General features: G+C 40.5%; 1 protein-coding gene across 1 annotated transcript; it reads right to left on the reverse strand.

The window, feature by feature from the left end:
- Nucleotides 1-1366: 1366 nt before the first annotated feature.
- On the reverse strand, nt 1367-21496 carry kif18a (kinesin family member 18A). The gene is made up of 18 exons (XM_083691520.1): nt 21437-21496; nt 20235-20580; nt 19562-19719; nt 19279-19383; nt 18374-18484; nt 17982-18179; nt 16135-16311; nt 15856-15930; nt 15546-15655; nt 14382-14544; nt 14008-14172; nt 12838-12959; nt 12333-12601; nt 10882-10941; nt 4106-4499; nt 3451-3534; nt 3112-3212; nt 1367-1790 (listed from the first exon to the last, which is right to left on the reverse strand). Exons 2-18 carry the CDS (start codon nt 20548-20550, stop codon nt 1648-1650), a joined length of 2751 nt encoding a protein of 916 aa, XP_083547646.1. The 5' UTR covers nt 20551-20580; nt 21437-21496; the 3' UTR covers nt 1367-1647.
- Between the last annotated feature and the right edge of the window lie 324 nt (nt 21497-21820).

Genomic DNA, 21820 nt, shown 5'->3' on the forward strand with positions numbered 1-21820 from the left:
TAGAAGGGATCAAGGTAAGTGCATGTGCATAGAGGCTTATTTTATTAACAATCACATCAGGGTGTATGTATTTATTCATCACCTTATCCCTGAACTAACTTGCGGGTGGCAATATTCATTTTCTACTACCCCATTATGTGGTAGAAGAAAATCTGGTCAATGATCCAGTTGTAGAAAAAAACGCATCATCCACCACTCTGTAGATGTAATGAAATATTTTCCATTAATTTGGTAATTCAAGAGCACTATGTATTTGATTATTGACATTTGCAAGTGGTCTATTTTAAAGGGGTAATGACACAGAGGCAATAATCAAAAAGACAAGAATAGACTTAACAACTTAAAATTCTTTGACGCATTTGCACAGGTTTTTTTTCCCCTGTAAATCACAACACATAACATGTGATGTCTCTCAGGGAGGTAAGACAAGACAATGACTCCAACATGATCCTAGATTCTACCTGCAGTTGCTAAGCAACATCCACCTCCAACCTCTCACTCTGTCCCATTGGTCAGCGGGTAAAATGCAGTAGTCATCTCATTGGCTGAGAGGAAGTTAATAAACTTTAGTCAAGACTTGCCTCCCTCCTCCCTCTTAAAAAAACAAAAACACGATGAAGAGATTCTTGTGAATGAAAGCGAGAGGGTATAGTGATTGCGCAGTAGACTGCTGATACATGCATTGAGCTTTCCTGGCAAAAAATAAAGATCGCATTGAATGCTGTGCAACTGAAAGTTGCAAGACTGAATTCAAGGTGATGAGTCTGGTTCATTCCAGACATATTGCACATCTTTGATTTTGATTTTCTCAGAGACCTGAAGATAAATACAGCCACAACAGAGGGGGGCTTGTATCAAATTGCATGTACAACATTGTCACGGCTGGTAGACTGCATATGAATGTGGTTCCTCAAGGGGGGTAACTACCTGGCTCTCTTTACTGCCGTCAGTGAGTAGGAAATCTGTAACAGTTCAACATTCAACAAAATCTTCCCTAAAATCTTGTTTAATGTTTAACACGTCAGAAAAAGTAAAAATTATATGGAAGACACATCATATCAATCTCTGTTATAGCTCAATTCAATTATAAAATGAAAATATGCTTGGTATACGCTGTAAAATGGCAATTCCTCTCCCCTCCTTGACCTACGCTTTTACTGCCTGATATTGATGATTCTAGAATTAAATAGGCCATAATGAAATAGGTAGAACATCATCCTAGTACAGCTGGTCTATATGCTGAACATCATGTCAACAATAATTTATCATATACTTAGCCAAATGATCATATACTAACACCCCCCTCCCCGCCGTACATGGTCAGACAGAAAAAAAAAGAAAGAAAAAAAGAAAGGGATTGCTGGAGTGAATTTATTATCGGTAAAACAATCACAGAGACATTAACTAGTCACCTTATATTACAAAATAACTGATTTAGCAAATAATTATCTGTACAACATAACTTTTAAAAATGTTGCAAATAAAAACAATACATTGACATTTTAAAAAGAAAATACTAAAAAACAGCAATTTCAGAACAAAAGTTAATACACAAATCCAAGTAAATTATTCAGGAAATCCATAGGACTTAATATTTTCTCCACATCTACACAAAAGCAAAATTGCAACAAAAGGCCAAAGCAGGTCTCACATCCTCTTGGTCACTCGCTTGAACGTCTGCGAGGTCTTATAAAAGATGGACTTGGGTTTAGGCCTGCGAATGTCAAGAAGGTTGATATTACCCTCAGAAATACTCCGCACAACTCTTCTAGGCTCATTCTCCTCTGATCCTGGGGAGAGACAGAAAGACAGACAAAATGCTTAGTGCTATCATCAACAGAGTTAATAATGTAATGTTTACTACTCAGCAGTGTAGAAGAGGCACTACCATTTATCAAACTAAGACACTCAAACATGCAGCCCATCTTCACAAAACCTATTCTCTTTGAGCAGTTGTCCTAAGACAGGTCGACTACTTCACAGTAAATAAAACATAGCTAAACATATCCTAGCCCAACGTTGTGTTAGAGCTGACAGATGTAATCTCAGAGGGTAACCACCTCTAAAAGAATTGAACCTTGGAATTTCATTGAGGGGAAAGAATAGTCCAACACTAATAATATTTTCACAATCAGTGTTTTCAGCACCAAGTTAATGACAGTGAACACCAAGCACTAAGACTGCACTTTTTCATCTGTCAAAGCTTCACTGCCATCCAAGGTCATGGGTTTTTGATTCATGGGTTTTCGATTCCACTTCATGAAGGACTTAGCTAACGTGCGATGTAGTTTGGTGAGTGTTTCCCAAACCACCTCATAACTAACACATTTGTGAAGTTCATCTTAAAGTAGAAAGGAATGTGTATCATTCAGTACATAATCGATAGACCAGAAGCGTTTTCCACTAAAATATCACACCGAGGTATAGAAGATTAATACAGCAGACTGACAATGGACCAGTTACTTTCGCCTAGGTCATCATTGAGGGGCTCAATTTCATACGCGCATGCAATGTTTTACCTGAGTACTGCATTACGGGCTATCATATCAGTGTCATGTTTTAGAAGTATTAGTAATAGTTCTGATTATTTGTACTTTGTTACAGTTCACGACTCATAATGTAGGCCTACACAAAGTGCTTTAACTGAAATGTAGACTTTATGCTGAGCTGTAAAAGCTGCACCTTTTTTCTCTCAATGATATGCCCCAAAATAGATAATAATATTCATGTCCATGTTTATGTAAAATGTTTATTAACTGTTTTTGTTTTGCTTACCAATACCCATTTCTGGGCATTGACCTGGACATAGACGTATTCACGAGTCCAAAAATGTGGACCTGTTCTGAAATGGACCTGTGGATCTTCCAAACAGACCCATTCTTCTTTTTAAATAATAAGACCTGAATCCAAACGGACCCGTGGACAGTCAGACCCAAACAGACCTGTGAACAACGATACCTGAAACCTGATGGGTCTGGCTGGTTCTAGCCTCAACCTGATTAGACCCAAGTGATTTAAAAAAAAGACCCGCACGGATCCCAGGTGGACCCGTGAAGACTACCTGGATGTTTCCTCCATTCAGGGGAAGAATACTGTTATTGTAGAACTTACCAGCAAAACGACGCACTCTCAGTGGTCTGCTTGCTACTGTGGGATCCTGCTTTATGCGCTTGGGTGCTACAAGGCCTTGTGTGCTGTCCTCTCTGCTGCTGCTACAGGGGTAGATGGAAACAAAACATTTAACGGTTTCAAATAAGTTGCCATGGGTTCCAACTTCCTACTTCTAACATTTGTGATTAATAAGAATAAAATACATCCTTATAATTAGAAGGTGACCATGTCTTTCTTAAAAATGTATTTGATCCCAATGAGGCTAACCTGGATAAATTAAATTTAAGAAAACACAGAAAATGTGTGATAACAACCATTTTGAATTTGAAAGACACTTACAAATTGATTTTACGTTTGCCCTGTGCAGCTGACGTCATGGCCATGTAGGGCGGCCTGGTGTCTAGCAAAGACGTTATCTCCAGTCTGTGGGATAGAAGGCGGGGCATGTCACTTTCCTTCAATATGTTAACCACCTCTTACTTTCGTACTAAAATATATGAAGACATTGAATGAGACCTGCACTGTGACAACCTCTTGTATCATTCTTTAGACAACTCAGTAATGGCAAATGGTGATACTATGACAATGCATTTAGGGCAACTGTATATCAGATCAAAAAGGGTAATGGATCAGAGGCTTGTCTGTTGCTCATACCACAGAACACTAAAGAGGCTTGCAAAGCTTTTGAAAGAAAAGCCGGTGGGGGGCATATCAAATTTCATAGAAATGTTCAAATCCTAATACAATTTCTGCCTGTCTCTCTCTGGGGACAAAATGTGTAAAATAGAGATTTGAATGGTAGGAATTGTAATCCGGGCAAAGGAAAGGGCTTAGAACATGATCTGCATAGGGTATGTCCTAGGCTCTATGATCGGGATGACTGGGTTCAAATTCACAGCTATGAATATGTATACAATGTTTTACAGTGTTCAACAGCTAATATAAAATTTGATTGCTGGAATGGAGTTCATGACCATTGTTGACAATACTGTACCTTTTCAGGGGTCCGTTCGTGTCATTGGCTATGGAAGCCTGCGGTTGGCTTACACTCAAGGGGCAGAAAGTCTTGGCTGGACTAGGAGTACCGGTGTGTAGGATAATGGTAGCGTTAGCAGGAGCTGGTTCATCAGAGTTGATCATGTCAAACGTCATGTTGGGGTCACTGGCTGCAGAGGGCTGGAGTGGCAGGGCTGAGGGCAAGTTCAGGCTGGCCTCAGGAGTGTACTGCAGTGGGAACATCCCCTCTTCTTTGAGGACCTCCTGGAGGACCATAGGACCGTGCGCATGGGCAGGGACAGTGTTCCCAGGGTTGGGCGATGACACAGCCAACTTCCTCCTGGTAGGCTTCTTGACAGGGGGGTCCAGCTCTGTCACATGGTCTCCTAGGCCTTAAAAAACAGGTAATTTGCATCATTAATCAGTCAATTCATGAAAAGGCTTAGCGCTTAGATCAGAAACAACTTACATTTTCTAACCTCAAAAAACTAGTCCCCTGATTTAGCATGTTTAAATGAATCATTTCAAAATATCTCAGGAAGGGATTGTGAAGCGACTTGTTTGAAGTTACTTTGAGAATGAAATCTTGAAGAAAAAAGAAAAGAAAAAGAAGCTAAAATCAGGTATATTGACTTGGTTTTGGTTACAAAATGCTACAGTTCAGTGTTACCCCTACTATTGAATAGGTGGACTCCCCTGCCTGGATCCATTTTGCCCAATCCAAAACTCTTTTGCCTGCATAGAAAATTTTGGTATTGGCAGCCCTGGATGCTGTACCGCGCCTAAAATCTGGGGGAAACCCTGCTAGTTAGCTGTTGGTGACAATGGCTAGAATGGATGAATGGATTGCAGTCTATCATTGTCCATAGACTTCACTCAAAGTAAGGTAACAAATATGCAATTTTGTAACTTGGGAGAACTATCCCTTTAAGGTCTGGTCTGGTTTGAGCTCAGGCTTGAGATAAAGCTAATGGCACGACGTGACATTACCTGTGATTTCAAATCACCAAGTGTAATGTAGGCAACAATGTATCATTCCATCTGAATCTCAGTGCATAGCATGTGGGTATTTACTAACAATATGACAGCAGGTTGCCATAGCAATGTCATACATTGCTTGATCGTGCGTGTCACCCACCATAACATTATTTATTTTAAAAGAAAAGGAAAAAATAATGGGTGAGATGTTGCAGTATCAAACAAGGACCCTAACTAGTAATAAAGCCAGCGAAAATACAAAGCATAAAAAGACAATTTCAGTCAAATACCAAAGAGAAATCCTTGTCTGCAGTAATGTGTTCTCATCTATTGGCAGCTGGTGAAGTGCAGAGGTGCCCAAAGAAAGTGAACCTGGTGACCTTCACACAAGGCAGACATTAATCAGAGGTGTAAGGGAGTAAGGGCCAGAACACATTTATGATCACAAATTGAGTTTCACCAGCTCCGACATGAGCCACAGTGACATGGAATATGGCTGAGTGGGGGATAGAAGAAAATGAACCAAATCGAATGAGACTAAAGTAGAGAGAAAAATGAAAAGATTAAAAGTAGACAAGACTATGAAGGCCACACAAAACCCGATAGAACACATGGCTGGGGAAACGGAGAAAGAAGGGGAGAGGAGAGGCATATAAACCATGTAATAATTTAGGCTTATATAGCATAAGTAGTTCACAATCACTAGCCATTATAGATGAGTCACACGCTATATAACCTGTCGTATAAGGGGTAAAGCTCCACTAAAATGGATCACCATATTAGTCATAAGTGCGGATGAGTCATACACTACATAATGTTAGTTATTGGTCATATGATCAAGACCAACATAGCTCGGCTACATAAAACTAACAACACTTATCAAACAGGCCTACTTGTTTATTAGAAATGCAACTCAAAACACTTAACGCATAGCCTACTCATTATTTATTTCACTGTTGAAAAATCACAGGATTTTTGTGTGCCCGAATATTCAGATATTCACCAGGAACAACTGGACCGGCAACAGTTTCATGCATTGTGTGAGTAACATAATAGGGCATCCTGCTTCTGTACTCAGAAATCACATTTAGATGACAAATTAAAATCATTAAATCCTTGGAATTTTCTGTACATTTCTGTGTGGCTATATGAAGCAGCCTTATACTCAAACAAATTATCAACATTGCATTCAAAAAGTCATCTTTGGTAATTAAATACATCCAGGGATGTCAAAATGTAACCAGTTAATGTGAAAACTCACAGTCATTGAATACTAACCTCTGTTAGTATAACCTTCATTTTCTATTATTGAGATAACTGTGCCGAACCCTAAATTGTATTGCTACACTATTATCATACTAAAACATCTAAAATAATCTATGGTATCACTTGTAATTGAGGATTAATTTTAACAAAAAATTGTAAGATATGAAAGGCTAGTCTATATATACAGTGCCTTCGGAAAGTATTCAAACCCCTTCACTTTTTCCACATTTTGTTGTGTTATAGACTCAATTTAAAATGGATTAAATTAAAATAATTTGCCATCAATCCACACACAATACCTCAGAATGACAAAGCGAAAACAGGTTTTTAGAAAATTAAGGATTCTTTTTGGCCACTTGGTTATAGACCAATTTTGTAGAGTGACTGAGATGATGTTGTCCCATCGACTGTACTTTTTCCTCTCCACCATTCAACTTTAGATTTTTGTAAGTCTCCCCAGGCCTCAGGGTCGCATTCCTGAGCAGTTTTGTTCCTCTCCATTTGCTCAGTTTGTAATGACAACCTGATCCACACAATGTGTAATTGATTCCTACGCAAATCAGAGACCCTATAAAAACAAAGACATTTATTCCAAAATTACATTAATATGTAATATGTATGTATGAATATTTTCCATATGTATGTATGTATGTATATATATTATATATATATATATATATATATATATAACAAGCTAATTGTGTATTGAAGTAAACCTGAGCACGTTGCAACGGAGCATGAGGCAGACACACTTGTTGCAGTGAGACCCAGTGAGTCTGCATCATTCTCATTCTGCCCTATCACAGCCCCGTGATGCGGGTACATCACAATGTAGAGGAGGCAATTCCGAGAAATCTGGACTGTGTAGTGGTGGATTTGACATCTCAATTAGCTTAGTCTCATCACCCCCAAAAATAAAGTCAAATAAACAACAGGCAAAGCAGTCCATATACAGATGGCCTGATTGAAAAATAAAATAAAAAATAAAAGTCAATCACATATTTCCTTATCATTAAAAACTGGGGCTGAGGGGGACAATGTTTTAGATGGTTAATGGTTCTATATATCTAATGTGAATAGCAGAATGCAATATTTAGCAAATTTGAGTCACAGCTCAGATAGCAGGCAGGATAAGAGGACAGTGATAAATGGCATGGCTCTCTGACGGAGATCTGGCCCCGGCAATAAATGGCAGCCAAGTTCTTTCAATCACATATTTTTGGCTTGTAGGATTAATACATGCATGAGGTGCTATTTCTGGTGGAGACCGCACCGAATTAGGGTCGCCTGGCTGCTGCCTCTTTTTTTTTATAGTGTCGCTGTTCTCGCTGACGGGGCAGGGGCGGGTTCGCCTGCTGACGTTATTTGCCCTGCAGTGAATTTGCATTTTCATGAATGAGGCTCGAGAGGGGTTGGGAGGGTGAGATGCTAGATTGACTGAACAAGATAGAGAAAAAGGGGAGGGAGGGGGGATAGGGATCGATAGAAAGATAGAAGGGAGGAAATCTAGACTGATACAGAGAGAGGAGAGGAGAGCGAGTAAGAGGTTGGAAGAGAGAGCAAAAGAGGCTGGGAGAGAGAGCCAGCGGGGCTGGGAGAGGAGAGCCAGCGGGGCTGGGAGAGAGAGCCAGCGGGGCTGGGAGAGAGAGCCAGCGGGGCTGGGAGAGAGAGCCAGCGGGGCTGGGAGAGGAGAGCGAGTGAGAAGTTGTGAGAGAGAGAAGCACGAGTGTGATTGGAAAAGAGAGAGTGAGAGGTTGGGATGAAGGAGAGGTTGAGAGGAGAGTGAGAGAGAGAGGAGAAGGAGTGTGGTTGGGAGAGAGGGGTTGGGCGAGAAGAGAGTGAGTGAGCCAAACATTCTGAACTAGACAAGAAATAATATAAAAGCAGTGTAAAAACGGCTGTTTTCTTTTAATGCCATTTCCTTTTGCTGAGCTGTGGTCCTCTGGTCTTGTTTTCTTTAAAATGTAGGTTTCCCACAATGTGTTTCAATCAAATGCTGACCACCTGTTCTGCAGAAAATATCATTACAGCCAATTTGGACTGCCATATTTCACATACTTCCTTATTCCATTTCCCTAACGGTTTTCCCAAGTATGTTTTTTCTCTAAAGGGGTCTTGAATGTTATTTCATTTCATAAACTAACTTTGGTTCCAGAACAGGAAGTCTGCAGCAATGCACAACTGTAAATTGCATTTCTATTTTATTTCAGAATACTGTAACGTTTATTTGGCAGCTGGCTTTACCTGTTAGTTTCCCTATTTTTCCTGGCTTAAGAATTAAATTAAGTGGCAATCAATACCACATCATCTCTTCAGGATGGCAGAGGGGAAATCAATTTGCTATAGTAAACACCAATGATCAATAAGTAGCAATAAAAAAATATATACACAGTAAACATTATTAGGTATTACCATTGTACAGTAGTACTAAAATGGTAATTACACACTTGCTATTCAGACATTCCATTCTAGCAATTTGTCAGACCTCTGAATTACTTGTTTGTTTCTTTATGATTCATAGTAGGCATCATTTGGTACCAGGTAGTTACCAATATTGTTGGATTCATTTTGCAGCAAATATTAGGTACCGTAAATACCAGTGAAAAAAGGACAGTCAAATTAAAGTGAATTTTCGCATATTTCTCACCAGCCCAGCATTGATATGGTCCCAAAATATCATTACTGTGTGCACACAAACCTCAGACATCCTAAACGTTCAGATTTGATTCCTGGAATGGTTTCATAATATATGTCTTGGTTTTGTATGGAATAGTCGTGTCAAAACATATCATGAGACTATTCCAGGAAGTGAATCTAAGTTTGCTTTTAAGATATCTATGAGGCTCTATATGGCAAAACAATTATATTTTGGGACCCTATCAATGGTGGGCTGACAAGAAATATACAGAATTTTTTGTGTGTGTAAAATTCCAATTTATAGTTGCCTTCCACAGTTGCGAAATGGCCGGCCCACCATTTTGTTTACAGTACGAAAAGCGTGGTGTTGCAGCTTATAAAAGTCACTGAGAAGTTCTGCTAAGCGACTGCCCTTAAATAATTAGTTCAGAGGTAAAATCATAGTCAGGTTTGAGGTTGTTGTTTACACACCTTCTCTCAGAATGCGGAGCAACAAGGCATTTTCTACTCCTTATACATGCCTGTATTCCAATAATTTTGCTAGAAACCTAAACTTTTCAATGTTGTTGTGTTGATAAACTGTCTCCCCGGTTCCTTTTACAAAGCAGAATGTTTACCATGTTGTTTACCTGGAATAGTGGTCCAGCCAGGCCTAATTCGCAACTACTTTATGTGCTACCAACCTCACTAATGTTCATCCACCACATTAACTAATGTACTTTCACTTTGGTTGAGGTTTACAATGGGGAAGTTGTAAATGTTGAGATTAACCTATTCTTAATATATAAAAGTGTTTAAAATGTAACTTTTAAAAATGAATGGGCTTCAATGCAAAAAAACAAAAAAAAACAATAAAAAAAAAAGAAGAAAAGAAAGGGTTAGGGTTAGAATTCCACTCCCCTCTCGTATTCAACAAATAATAATAGACAGTAGGAAGGATAGGGGGGAATTGAAACTGAATCATCGTCGGAATGGCGAATGCTAGTCGCTGAATACGACTACTGCTGTATGAAATGTTAATTTCTGTGTCACTCAAAAGTTGCGACAAGGGGTGTCTAAGAAAAGCAGTTACATGTATGACAGTGCCATGCTTAAGTATTTGGACAGTGAACATTTTTTTCTTCTTCTTTTGACAACTAATATGAGGTTAAAGTACAGATTGTCAGCTTTCACATTCGGCTATTTCTGTAAATGTTGGTTTCATAATTTAGAAACACAACACTTTTTATACATAGTCCCCCTATTTCAGGGCACCAAAAGTATTTGTACTGTATATGGCTGCAGTACTTCTCTAGCAGCAGAGAAGATACCCAGCGTTACCCAATATACTTAAAAAAGTATATTCAACCAAACACTAAACATGAGTGCTGAATTGGACATAATATTAATCTGTCCAAATACTTTTGGTGGCCTAATATGGGGGGGACTAAACATATATAAAAGTGTTTGGTGTTGTTATTTTCAAATGGTGATACTTGTAAAAAATACCCTCAAATAAAATATGATACTTTAACCTCATATTAAAAAGTATAGAGCCAAAAGGGAAACAATTTCAATCTCCAAATACGTACATAGGGCACTGTAAGTTCCTCAAGAAGTGTGCAGCATTTTTAGAGCAAACATTTTAGAAACTACAAGAAAATGTTGGTGTAGTCACGTTTTCATTCAGAAACATCTTGCATTCTTTTAACATGAATGGTTCTGCCATGACAGTGTGAGGCACTCAAACTGAGAGAAACTGACAGCTGAAGCAGAGCTTTTACCACAGGAGTGACGGCTGTGATGGACAAGTTTGATCGCCTCTGTCATATTGAGGGAGGCGGGGGTGGTAAATTAATGACCAGGTTAGCAGGCCTGGGGGGAAGAGTACAGAAAAGTAAAAAAAAAGTTTACCTTTCATTGATGGAGTGGGTTGAGGACGCAGCGAGACTCTTCTCTTATGTTTCTCAGCACCTGAGTGACAAACGGTATCATCAGCACAGCTTTGATCAATACCATAAAACACATCAGCATGACTAGCATCACCATCAGCACTCAAACATCCTTCCTTACCACAACCATCCTTACATTAAAAAGATGCTACGGGAGAATTTGTATAATTTCAACCTACAGTTGTAAAAGTAGCGCGAATGAGCGAAAACGGGTCCCGTCGCGTGCCCAATCTCCACTGAGCCCAATGACCATGGGCACTCTAGCCAAACGAGAAAGTGAATGTAAACTACAGCTTCAAAACTGTGTATAAACGAGAGATTCCATGGCTGAATGAGGTAAAACAGTGATTCCAATTATATATATAATTTGTAGAAACTACACATTGACCATCCAGACCTAAAACAAGAAGTTAAGATAAATAAATAAATAAATAAATAAATAAATAGACAGTCACACCGATCCTGAAGAGGAAATCTATGACAACGTGATATATATATATATATATATATATATATATATATATATATATATATATATATATTTTAATTAATTAATTTTTAAATACAGCACTCTCAAATATCAATAAAACTAACACCAGCTAAAGTATTTGGGATAAAGGATCACATGTAGTAGACCACATGCAATTATAGTTTGGCTAAAATACTTCTGAAAAGAGCGGTAATTAACTGGGCAGAAGTTATTTCATGGGTAGTGATGGCTAAGGTTCAGGTTTTAATATGAAACCCTCTTCAACATAAATCAACAACAGCAGTCCCCAGCATAGTCATTGCTAGGTGAAAACGGAGGGAATTAAAACAAACAGACACGACCTATTGAGAACCAGTAGCATTATGTTTGTGCTCATGTGTTGGGAAGAGAGGGTCAAATTACAGGGTATCACTCAACTGCAAGCACAGGGAGACAGGGCCAAAAATACTAAATAAAAGACACAAGGAAACAAGCGTGCAACGGCACAGAGGGACAGGTGCGGGGTGCACTTGCTGACAAATGATGGACAGCATCATAGTAATTGAGCATCGCTGGCCAGCTTTGGTTCACGCTCCATTGTCTGTTACGGGCTGAATGTCATGAAAGGGGCCCTGCTGGAGCGCTGGTGCTGGGTTATACAGGGGTGATAGAACAACCATGTTGACTCCCATGCATGCACACTCCCATGATCAACAGTAAATACACCAGCGTGGCCTGGGGGAATAAAATATACGACTACTGATGGCCTGTACATATTTTGCTAAGCAGTTCCCAAAGGGTTCGAAAACGTCATAAGTTGTGCCACAGGAAAATAAAAAATGGCTATCAAACAATATTGCTGAATTGCATTCACTAACTCAATTACATTTTTTGCATGTCATATACGGGATGTAAACAGCTCTAAGTGTGAAGGCAACACTTACTGCACGGGCTGTCTTGGTGAAAGATGAGGTGTGTGAAGGACAGAATTGGCGCAAGCTCTGGCTGGAGCCTGGCAACCTCAGGACCACGCTGTGCATCCACGTTCTTTTGCTCCCCGGTGCTCTCCTGGTCGGCCCAGACCACGGCTCTCTCCCTCAGGACCAGGTGCTGTAGCTCCTGGTTCTCAGCCTCGTCTGCAGCTGTGAAGAGGCCTGCTCCCCTCAGTGTCCAGTACTGTCTGTTGTAGGCTGGCAGCAGGGCGGTCACCATTCTGAACACAAGACAGCATGAAAGTCAAGGCAGGGTTACATTAGAACACACTACTAGAACACAGACCTGTATGTGAGTGAATAAAAGCCTACAATTTCAATTTTGGCCACTCAAAGTTTTAAGAAATGACAAGATGCTCTGTTGTGTCAGAATCACAATAAAACATTTCAAAGAGCTGAAGTGAAATGTGCTTCTTATGGAATACATATTAACCCCCCTATAGGAGACAGGACCTACTTCTTAGTCTGTTTGTTATCCTGGTCCTGGAGGCTGATGAGGTGGGTCATCTGCTCAATATGCTGTTTGAGGTCCTCTACCTGCAACTGAAGCCGATGGCATTGAAGGTCCCTTTGGAGTACCTAACGGGGAAATGGAACATGGATGAGCTATGGGGGAACCATATATTGAACCGTGGGGGAAGGTATTAAACATGTATTAAAACCTGCAAGCCGATGAGGGGGTTTATTTTGTGGCATGCTTCCCCTCTGAGAACCTGTCTTCTGAGTAAAAAAAAAAGCTGTCATCCACCTCTAACTTAAAGAGGGGGGGAACGACAGCAGAGAGAACATTAAGCAGATGCGTCATTGTTCTGGGCCACTTCCTGGAAGAGGGATAAAAAAAAATAAAGAAAACCCAAAAAACATTGACATGGTTTTAGGTAACTGGCTGTGTGAGGGGTGAGTAAAGACCATTGATTTATTCTCAAGTCATCAACGAGTGAACAAAAGGAATAAAATGAGCACGTTTCTAATTACTAGGGGAACAGATGGGTAGAAAACAAAAATGCTCATGACACCAGCAGAGACACACACTTTCAAAAACAAACCTACAAAATAAAAGGGCTGATAGTTTAAACTTCTAGCGACACATTGCCAACCTTCCCGAAACCCTCTCGGCTTTGGACAAGAACATCAAGACACTTAAAAGGGATAATACAACTAAATTACACATTTACCAAGATCGATACCTAGGAAGTGATCTGTGGATCCTGAGAGTCGGCACCCAAAAATATGCCATGGCTTAGTTAATTTACCTACTCAGAGCTTAGCATTGGCGTCTTTGTCTGTAAAACAATTGGTGTGCTTGGAACCCTATTCGCATGCTGCCGAACTTGGTCACTTCAGTAGCATCAGTTTACATATTGGTTTGGATATCGTCAGCTGGTTAGCAAGTTGACAAAAAACTACTTTTGTTTACATAAAAAATAGCCACCATATGTTGTCAGTTATCCAAAACAGTGCTTTGTACTCTGTAACTGGATCATCGGAAATTGGCTACACGCCCCTGAGGGTAGGTGTGAATCGTCTACATCTCCAGCACATCCCAAATAACCCGCCTTTCAATACGAACACGTCCTCTGAGATCTAACTCCATAATATTTTCCGGCCCCTTCAGTGGTTGCCTCACCTCTGGGGCCTGGGCTTCCTGTCCCAGCAGCTTCATCTCGTTCTCCACCCGGTGGAGCCAGCCGTCGTTCTCCAGGAAACGCAGCTCTGTCTCCTCCAGCCTCTTGCGAATATGCTGCTGCTGCGTGAGCAGAGAGGCCAGCTTGCGCTCATGCTTGCAGGTGGCCTATTAAAACAACAGAGCCTGTCAATACATTTTCACATGACAAAGGAGTCTACAGTACAGTATGTGCTTCAAAGCATACATACCGCCACTGATACATCATTGAAGTGCTGCTATTTTTGGGGGGCAATTTTATAGGCAATATGACCGTGCCTTCCACTTCAAATATGAAAGTGATCTATTCAGCGAGGTGAAAGGAGACTGGGCCAGACCTTCTCAGTCTTGTCTTTGACACAGAAGAGCTGGATCTGCTGGTTGCAGTCCTCGCTGTGGCGCTGACGCAGCTCATTCTCTTTCAGCTGCCGCTCCAGGACAAGGTGCTCCCTCCTGATCTGGGTACGACTGGAGAAGATGCTCTGCAGAGACTCTGACATCCTGTACATAGAGAATACATACCCATTTGGAGGATTTGAGCAGTAATATAAGCTGATTCAATGACTGATGAATGATGCTTCTTCCATCATTTATCTTTACAATGTGGTTAGCGTAAAAAAAACGTTTGAGTATGACGTTTTCAATGTTAGCCATTTCTAAATGCATACAGCATGCTTCTGTCCTATTGAATAGGTTAAATGGTGCTCAAATCAGGCTGCTGCACTGGATCACCATTTAACTAAGAGGCCTCCAACAAGGTCTCATTTTGGTAAAGGAAGAGAGAGGTATGCAGGTAAATAAATAAATAAATAAACAAACTGACAGTGGAGAGCTGTCGCTGAGATGTGACTGCACTCTCCAATGTAACCCCTGTGACGTAGGAGCCGCCGTGGCCTTGCCAGACTGCTGCATTTTTAATAGTGTGAGAAGCGTGCGGCCTCTCTTCAGAGTCTCTCATTGTGCGAGTTGTGAATTCTGATGCCGGTGAATGAAATGCGTGGGAGTGAGACTCATTCAGCTTTTTCACCCCTCCCCCTCCTTTCTCTCGCTCTCTTTTTTAACAGATGCCACTGCAGCCCTTTGAGGGAAGTTTTTTTGCTTTCTGGGCCTCTGATTTATACAATATATAAATGTTTATCTATATTTATAAAAATAAACATCTTGGCTCACAGCTGCCCCTATCAAAAATGCAGAGCGAACTCTCCACCTACTGGGTCCTTGGGCATTGTACTTTTCTTCATCGTTATAAATTATGGATTTTAATTAAAAGTGTAAAAGTTTAAGTCCAACACTCAAGTGTGGTTACATGTTATGCATTGCAAAGATTTTCGTTAGTGTAATTTGTTTTTATATGGGCACAACACACACACACACACACACACACACACACACACACACACACACACACACACACACACACACACACACACACACACACACACACACACACACACACACACACACACACACACACACACACACACACACACACACACACACACCTCTTAAACTCTGCTTGCTTCTGACTGAAGACAGTATTCAAACCCTCTGGTACCAGTGTCTCCATCTTCCTCTCCTCATATTGTTTTAACTTCATTTTTAACACAACAATCTGAAATGGAAAAATTAAAAGTTAATATTTATGTCTGATAATTTTATAAAATATTTAAAGACAACTTTCATCACTCTGCTGTTTTTATCAGGATAATGGCTGTAAAAAGAAGGGCAGAGGAATGTATGCAAACATTTTCTGAACCGAAGGCCCTTTTGTCTGCGTAGTAGAAATGGGTGCTTCTTCTAACATTACAGTACCTCTTGTCGTTGCCTCTCACATATCACTGCATACTGGCCGATGTGGCTGTCCAAGCTGACAACATTACTCTTCAGCTGATGGACAGGTGGGTGCACACAGAAATCAACAGAGAGAAAACCATTACAAAATAGGAGGATTGTTTATACAAAATTGCACATGGAATATGTTTGATTGTCAAAAACATTCCTATTTGGCTTTTAAGAAGATGCAGAGCATAAATAGAAAAGGGGCTTCACATATCCTAGAGTATAACATCTTTGTGAGGAGCAGAAACTAACCGAAGACTTGATCTCCTTGGCCCTGTTGGCATACTTCAGTGTGTTGTGGGTGTCATCATAAGACCGGAAGGAGGGGCTGACGTTGGCTATCATGACAGTCCTGCAGTTGCCGCCCAGAGAGTCTTTCAGTAGTCGTGTTAGCTTGCTGTCCCTGTATGGTATGTGGGCCTTTTTACTCTGAAAAAGAGTTAAGTAAAACAAGTCAACATGTGTATGGTAAAAGGCAGCGCAAAAACAATTTTCAACAACAAAATTCTCAAGCACATTATGATTTTCTGCTGGTCTGAAATCATTGTGCTGGTGGGGTGTGTAAATTCAGCTCAGCTGCACTAATGGCACAGATGTGTCTTGAGCCAATCACAGCTGTTCAGGTGAGTCACAGTCTCATGGAGAGAATTAGCAGGAAACTTCCAAACATACAGAGGAGGGAAAGTGATCTGCAGTGGGCTGGGGGCTGCCCAGCTGTTCTCCCGGACTGAAAACTACATCTGGTTTCAGAGGCCTTAGATTTTCATCTGATCCTATGGGAACAACATTTTTGCAAATGGTTGGAGCTATGGGGAGTTTGTCCCAATTAAGCAAAGCACCCATTTCATCAGAGCAGGATTTACAGCGTAGAGGGAGAAACAGCCGGAGAGAAGAAATGGGCCAAAGGAGAAAAGCACAGGCCCAACGGTGCGACTGCAACTCAGTGATGGCCAGGGCACTAGTCCTGGGACATCAAGGTATCATTCCCTAAAACGAACAGTGCAGTGGGGGATCGCATTTCGCTACAGCGGTGGCACGTTTGTGCAGCATTTCCTAAATGCAAGTGGCCTGCTTGTGGCCTCCCCTGGGACCGTGGTAAGACGAGACGATGCGGTGACAGGTTAATGTATGCAACTGGAATGAAATAATACCCAAATACTCCAGCTCCAGTCCAGACTCAAGGCTCATTGAGTCAGATAGAGCTGTTCACTATATATCCTGGCAATGGCCAAGCAGGGTAGTGGTTCCAAGGCATGATGTAAAATTGTAATCAATTCTCACACAAAGCATGGGGACAAACTACAGACACAAAGAAGGCAGAATAAATTAGACTGGGCCTCACTACATTTGTACAATTAAAATAGATCACCTCCATAACAAAAAGCACAGGCGGACAACAAGAATCAACTGGCATGGGGAGTAGTAACGACAGAGAGGAATACGTAGCATTTATAAAACAAAAACAAGCGGAAATAATCTATTATATTCCCTGGAACATATTCAAGGCCCAACACCATTCATCAGTGAGAAACATTTGAAATCACATTTAACAGTTCCTTTCCAAAACCCTAATCTCAAAGTGTCACAGGCTAATGGGATATGTGCGTAAATTATCCATAATCTTTTTAAGAGTGTGAAATCTAGGCATTATTCCATGTACCCTCAGTGATGAGGCAGCACCTAGGCCTGTTCAACATTGCTCACACAGATATGCTGGTGGGTTTTATTGTAAAAGGATTACTGTGCACACAACTGCTTTGTTGTATTATATTGAATTCTACAAGGCATAATTTCCTTTCTAAAATCAAGGGTCCTACTCAAACACTTGTAATATACAATATGTTTAGGGCAATTGACAAAAAAAACATTTTTTACTGAAGTCAGTTGGTCTTAAGTAGTCTTGCTTCACTCCGAGCATTGTTAGGGAAGACCTGCATTCAATCAAATGCAGATAAGGCATTTCCAGGATAACATGTATGATTCTTATTTTACAGCAACAATGGATATTTTAAATGCATTCAACATAGTGTCATTTGACTTTTGTCATGATTCCAAATAGGATAACATTTTTAGATTTGGAGCCAATTAAGTGAACCTACCTTAGGGTCAGCCAAGGCATTGATGACATTACCCAGGGCAAGGAGTGAGCGGTTAATGTTAGCACCTTCCCGTTGACGAGCTCCCTTGGCGTTGGTGGCACTGGCTCTCTCTGAGCCAGCCAAGTCAATCAGACTCAGTTTGGCCACGCGTACATTGGGATTGAGGCTGGCCGTCTTGTCTTGCTGCCTCAAATAAATCTAGGGGACATACTCAAGCACGTAAACAATCAAATCTGCTGGTTTAAGTTTGTCATGCCTTATTACAGTCTTACCATTGACATTTATTCAGGCACAGTGGCTTGCTGTGACATCATTTAAATGTTAAGAGAAAATGGCAATTACACTGATCATTGTCCTACTTTTAGTTAGCTGAACATGGTTCAGATGTTTACCTGAAATACAGCATGGGACCGTGATGAGGTGGCATTCATATCAGTGGGGTGCTGTGTCCTATTCTTATTGCCATAATCCAAAGCTTCAAGGATGTGCTCAGCAGATTTGGGCTACAAAAAAAGACATCAGACAGAAGCACCTACATATATCAAATCTTTTTAAAGAGATGCTACGGGATCATCGCGGTCATTATTATTATTATTATTTTTTTTTAAACCTCTCATTTAAGGCCCGGATGGTAAATGTATAGTTTGTACAAATATAACCTAGGAACTCCAGGGTTCTCCCCAAAGAATGTAAGCGGGGCACTGCGCCACCCTGTCGACTTGGCTCCGCCACAATGTCAACATTTCAGAGCAAATTAAACTGATATTTAGTAATGATTGAGTTACTATCTTTGTTCACCAATGACAGTTGTTAAAAGCGAAAACAAACACGAACGCATTATGTTCCTCAATTAATTCAGTGTTTTAGCTATATTTTTAGCACATTTTGACATGAATAAAAGTCAGTCTTGATAATGTAATCCTATTAAAAAATCTTGGGGAGAACTCTGAACTAAATCACTGTAATACCTCATTCAGCCACAGAATCCCTAGTTTATCAGTGCCAGTATTTTGAAGCAGCAATACTTTAAGTTTAACTTTCACTTTCGTCTTGTGCTCAGTGAAATCCATGCACACAGACTGCAGGGCACGCCACAGGGACCCGTTTTCACTCATAAGCGCTACTTTTAGAACTATAGGCTGAAACTGTACAAATTATCCCATAGCATCTCTTTAAAAAGAAAGGGTATCTTTGAGAAAAAAATAAAACAAAGCGTAGCACAAATATGAAACGCTAAATAATGACACAGAGTGGCTACTGTGAATGACTTTTGAATGGCTCTTTGTTTCTCACCAACCTGGTGCAGAGTGAGACCTTGAACCACTACTCCTTTTGAACTGTCCTCTCTCACTGCAAGAGGGCCTGCATTAGCCAAGAGGTCTCGGATCTGCTCGTTGTACACCTGCAAAACAGACATGTCAAATATAGCGTAATTGTTCTGAAGACAATTGTTAGGGACACTGAAATAAAATTCTCTGATTTGTGTGCTAGACTGTGTAACCAAAATTAACTCCAAAACATTTTCATTCCAAGTAACCCAGTAGGGTGGAAGGTGTGAAAGAACAAAAACGAAGATTCACCTCAAGATATGAAAACGCAATATCAAAAACCTTCTCATCCTTGACTTTATCCATGCGGTTGAACAGCTCTTTCATGGTGCGATACATCACACCTGGGTCATTGTTTGAGCCCAACATTGTGTGTGTCTTGCCTGCTCCTGTTGCACCGTAGGCGAACACTGCAATGTGTCAGAGACTGTTTAGTAATGAAGCAATATCAAAAGGCTCTTCCACTTCTCACACACTATCCCATACCATGTGTGAAAGCCTTTGTATTATGATATTTAGGTTGCATGTAAATGTAACCATCTCATTATGTTCACAGGCTTTCCAGTGAATACTTCATCATAATAATCAGACCACTTAGAAGCACTATTTCAGAACTGTAAGAAATTACTGTATGTTAGAGTTGGTGTCCAGTGCATTTCAATCTTCATACTGTTACAGATAACAGAGAAGTCTAAATCAGGGGTGTCAAAATCATAGCTGAGAAGGCCATTTTCATGGTATGACAATTGTAATCATAGACATTGACAAAAGTAAATAAAGATCTAGAGCCTGAGAAGCATTGACACTTCTGGTCTAAATCAATCATAATACTAAACTTGTTTTAAACTTTACAACCATAGTTTCTATCACAAATAGTTCTATGCAACAGGTGATATTAGGGATAGTCTTGTGTTGACCTTGTTACCTGTGCAGTTAAAGCCATTCAAAACTCCATCAAGTATCGCTTTTGTGGTGTTCTCAAAGATGTCAACCTGGGAAGAATCCTCCCCAAAAACATTGTCAAAGACAAACTTCAGGTCCTTCTTGGCTTTCTTGCTGACATCTCTGTGTTTGAGTCTCTGTGCCCCGAAAGATGGAATTCCCTCTTCCTTGGGGTCAAATATGAGCATATGGTTGTCCACAACTTGGACCACCGTCCTGAAGTTCTCGCTCCTCTCATTGTCGTTGAATGGCCGCACACGGACAACCACTTTGACATGGCTGCACACTTCACTCGCCATGATGGGTCCACTTCAATACTAGGTGTTTGGCTAGTTGAGAGATAATAGACCAACAGTAAGACAGGAGTAGGAGTAGGCCTATACCATATCCATATACTAGTGTGAATCCCAGTCAGTTGCCTTGGACCTCATGTGACATGACATCTTGACACCCAATCTTGGCCTGACCAATGATTAGAGCTAGTAAAAACCAACATACATAACAACACATAGCACAGCTGTGTATAGCTTACTACACATCAATTACTTTCATAACAAGACCTTCGTAAAATCTGATGTTCAGAACCACCCAATAGTCTAAATAATATTTTTGTTGTTGTAGTGTAATGTAGCCAAACCAACAGATTTACATAATGAGCCTGTAGTGTAGACGAACTTTGATAGTCTTGAGACTCATGTGTTTGACGACTCCATGGAACTGCATGGCTTATGCATACCTGTTTTTATCTGTGTGTGAAGCGCATTGCATTACATGCATGTATGTATGAATTGTGCTATATAAATACAGTTTGATTTGATGCCATGGATGGAGCAGACAGGGCAGAGCTAACCATCTTCTGTTCTGACTATGTTTGCTGTTAACTAGCTCAGCTACCTACTACTTTGGATGACACAAAGCTAGCTAGCTAAGTAGATGTGTATTCGACATTAATTCAATTCTCTAACTAACTGCTATGAGCCAGCTAACGTTAGCTATCAATATCAACAAAAGGCGGTCTGCAGTGCTGCAAAGCACCGCTCGCTAGCTAGCTAGGTAGGCTAGTGGTAACGTCCTAGCTAGATTCGTTTGGAACAGCTGCGAGTACTTAAACTGAGTTGTTCGGCGTCGTGTAAAATTCACTGAACACATCACTTCATGCCTTGAAGCAATACTTATATAGCTTACCTTTTGTATTTGCATCTGCCGAACAATGTGTCTACTAGCTAGAAATGCTAATCCCGTCACTGGTTCATCGATCTAGCGCGAAGATTTTCAAAAACAAGCCCTTCTTCCCTCGCAACAGCAGATTGGATAGGCACCCCGAGTGACGTCGCAGTGTGGAGGAAGTAAATATTATTTGTACAACGCCGGCTTGCGTGCATGCATAAAATAGGCAACTAAGAACAATTGTGTCATGTCAATTCCTCAACAAACAATGAATTAACCTCCGCTTGATTAATGCAGTGTCTACTTCATAAAGTGATATCTCACATGCCGATCGGCGATAGGAAGGGAGGTGATGAATTGTTGTGCGAATATAAAACTGTGACATTTGATGTGACGAAATAT

This window comes from Argentina silus (genome assembly GCF_951799395.1).
Source record: "Argentina silus genome assembly, chromosome: 2".
In the NCBI taxonomy this organism is placed as follows: Eukaryota; Metazoa; Chordata; class Actinopteri; order Argentiniformes; family Argentinidae; genus Argentina; species Argentina silus.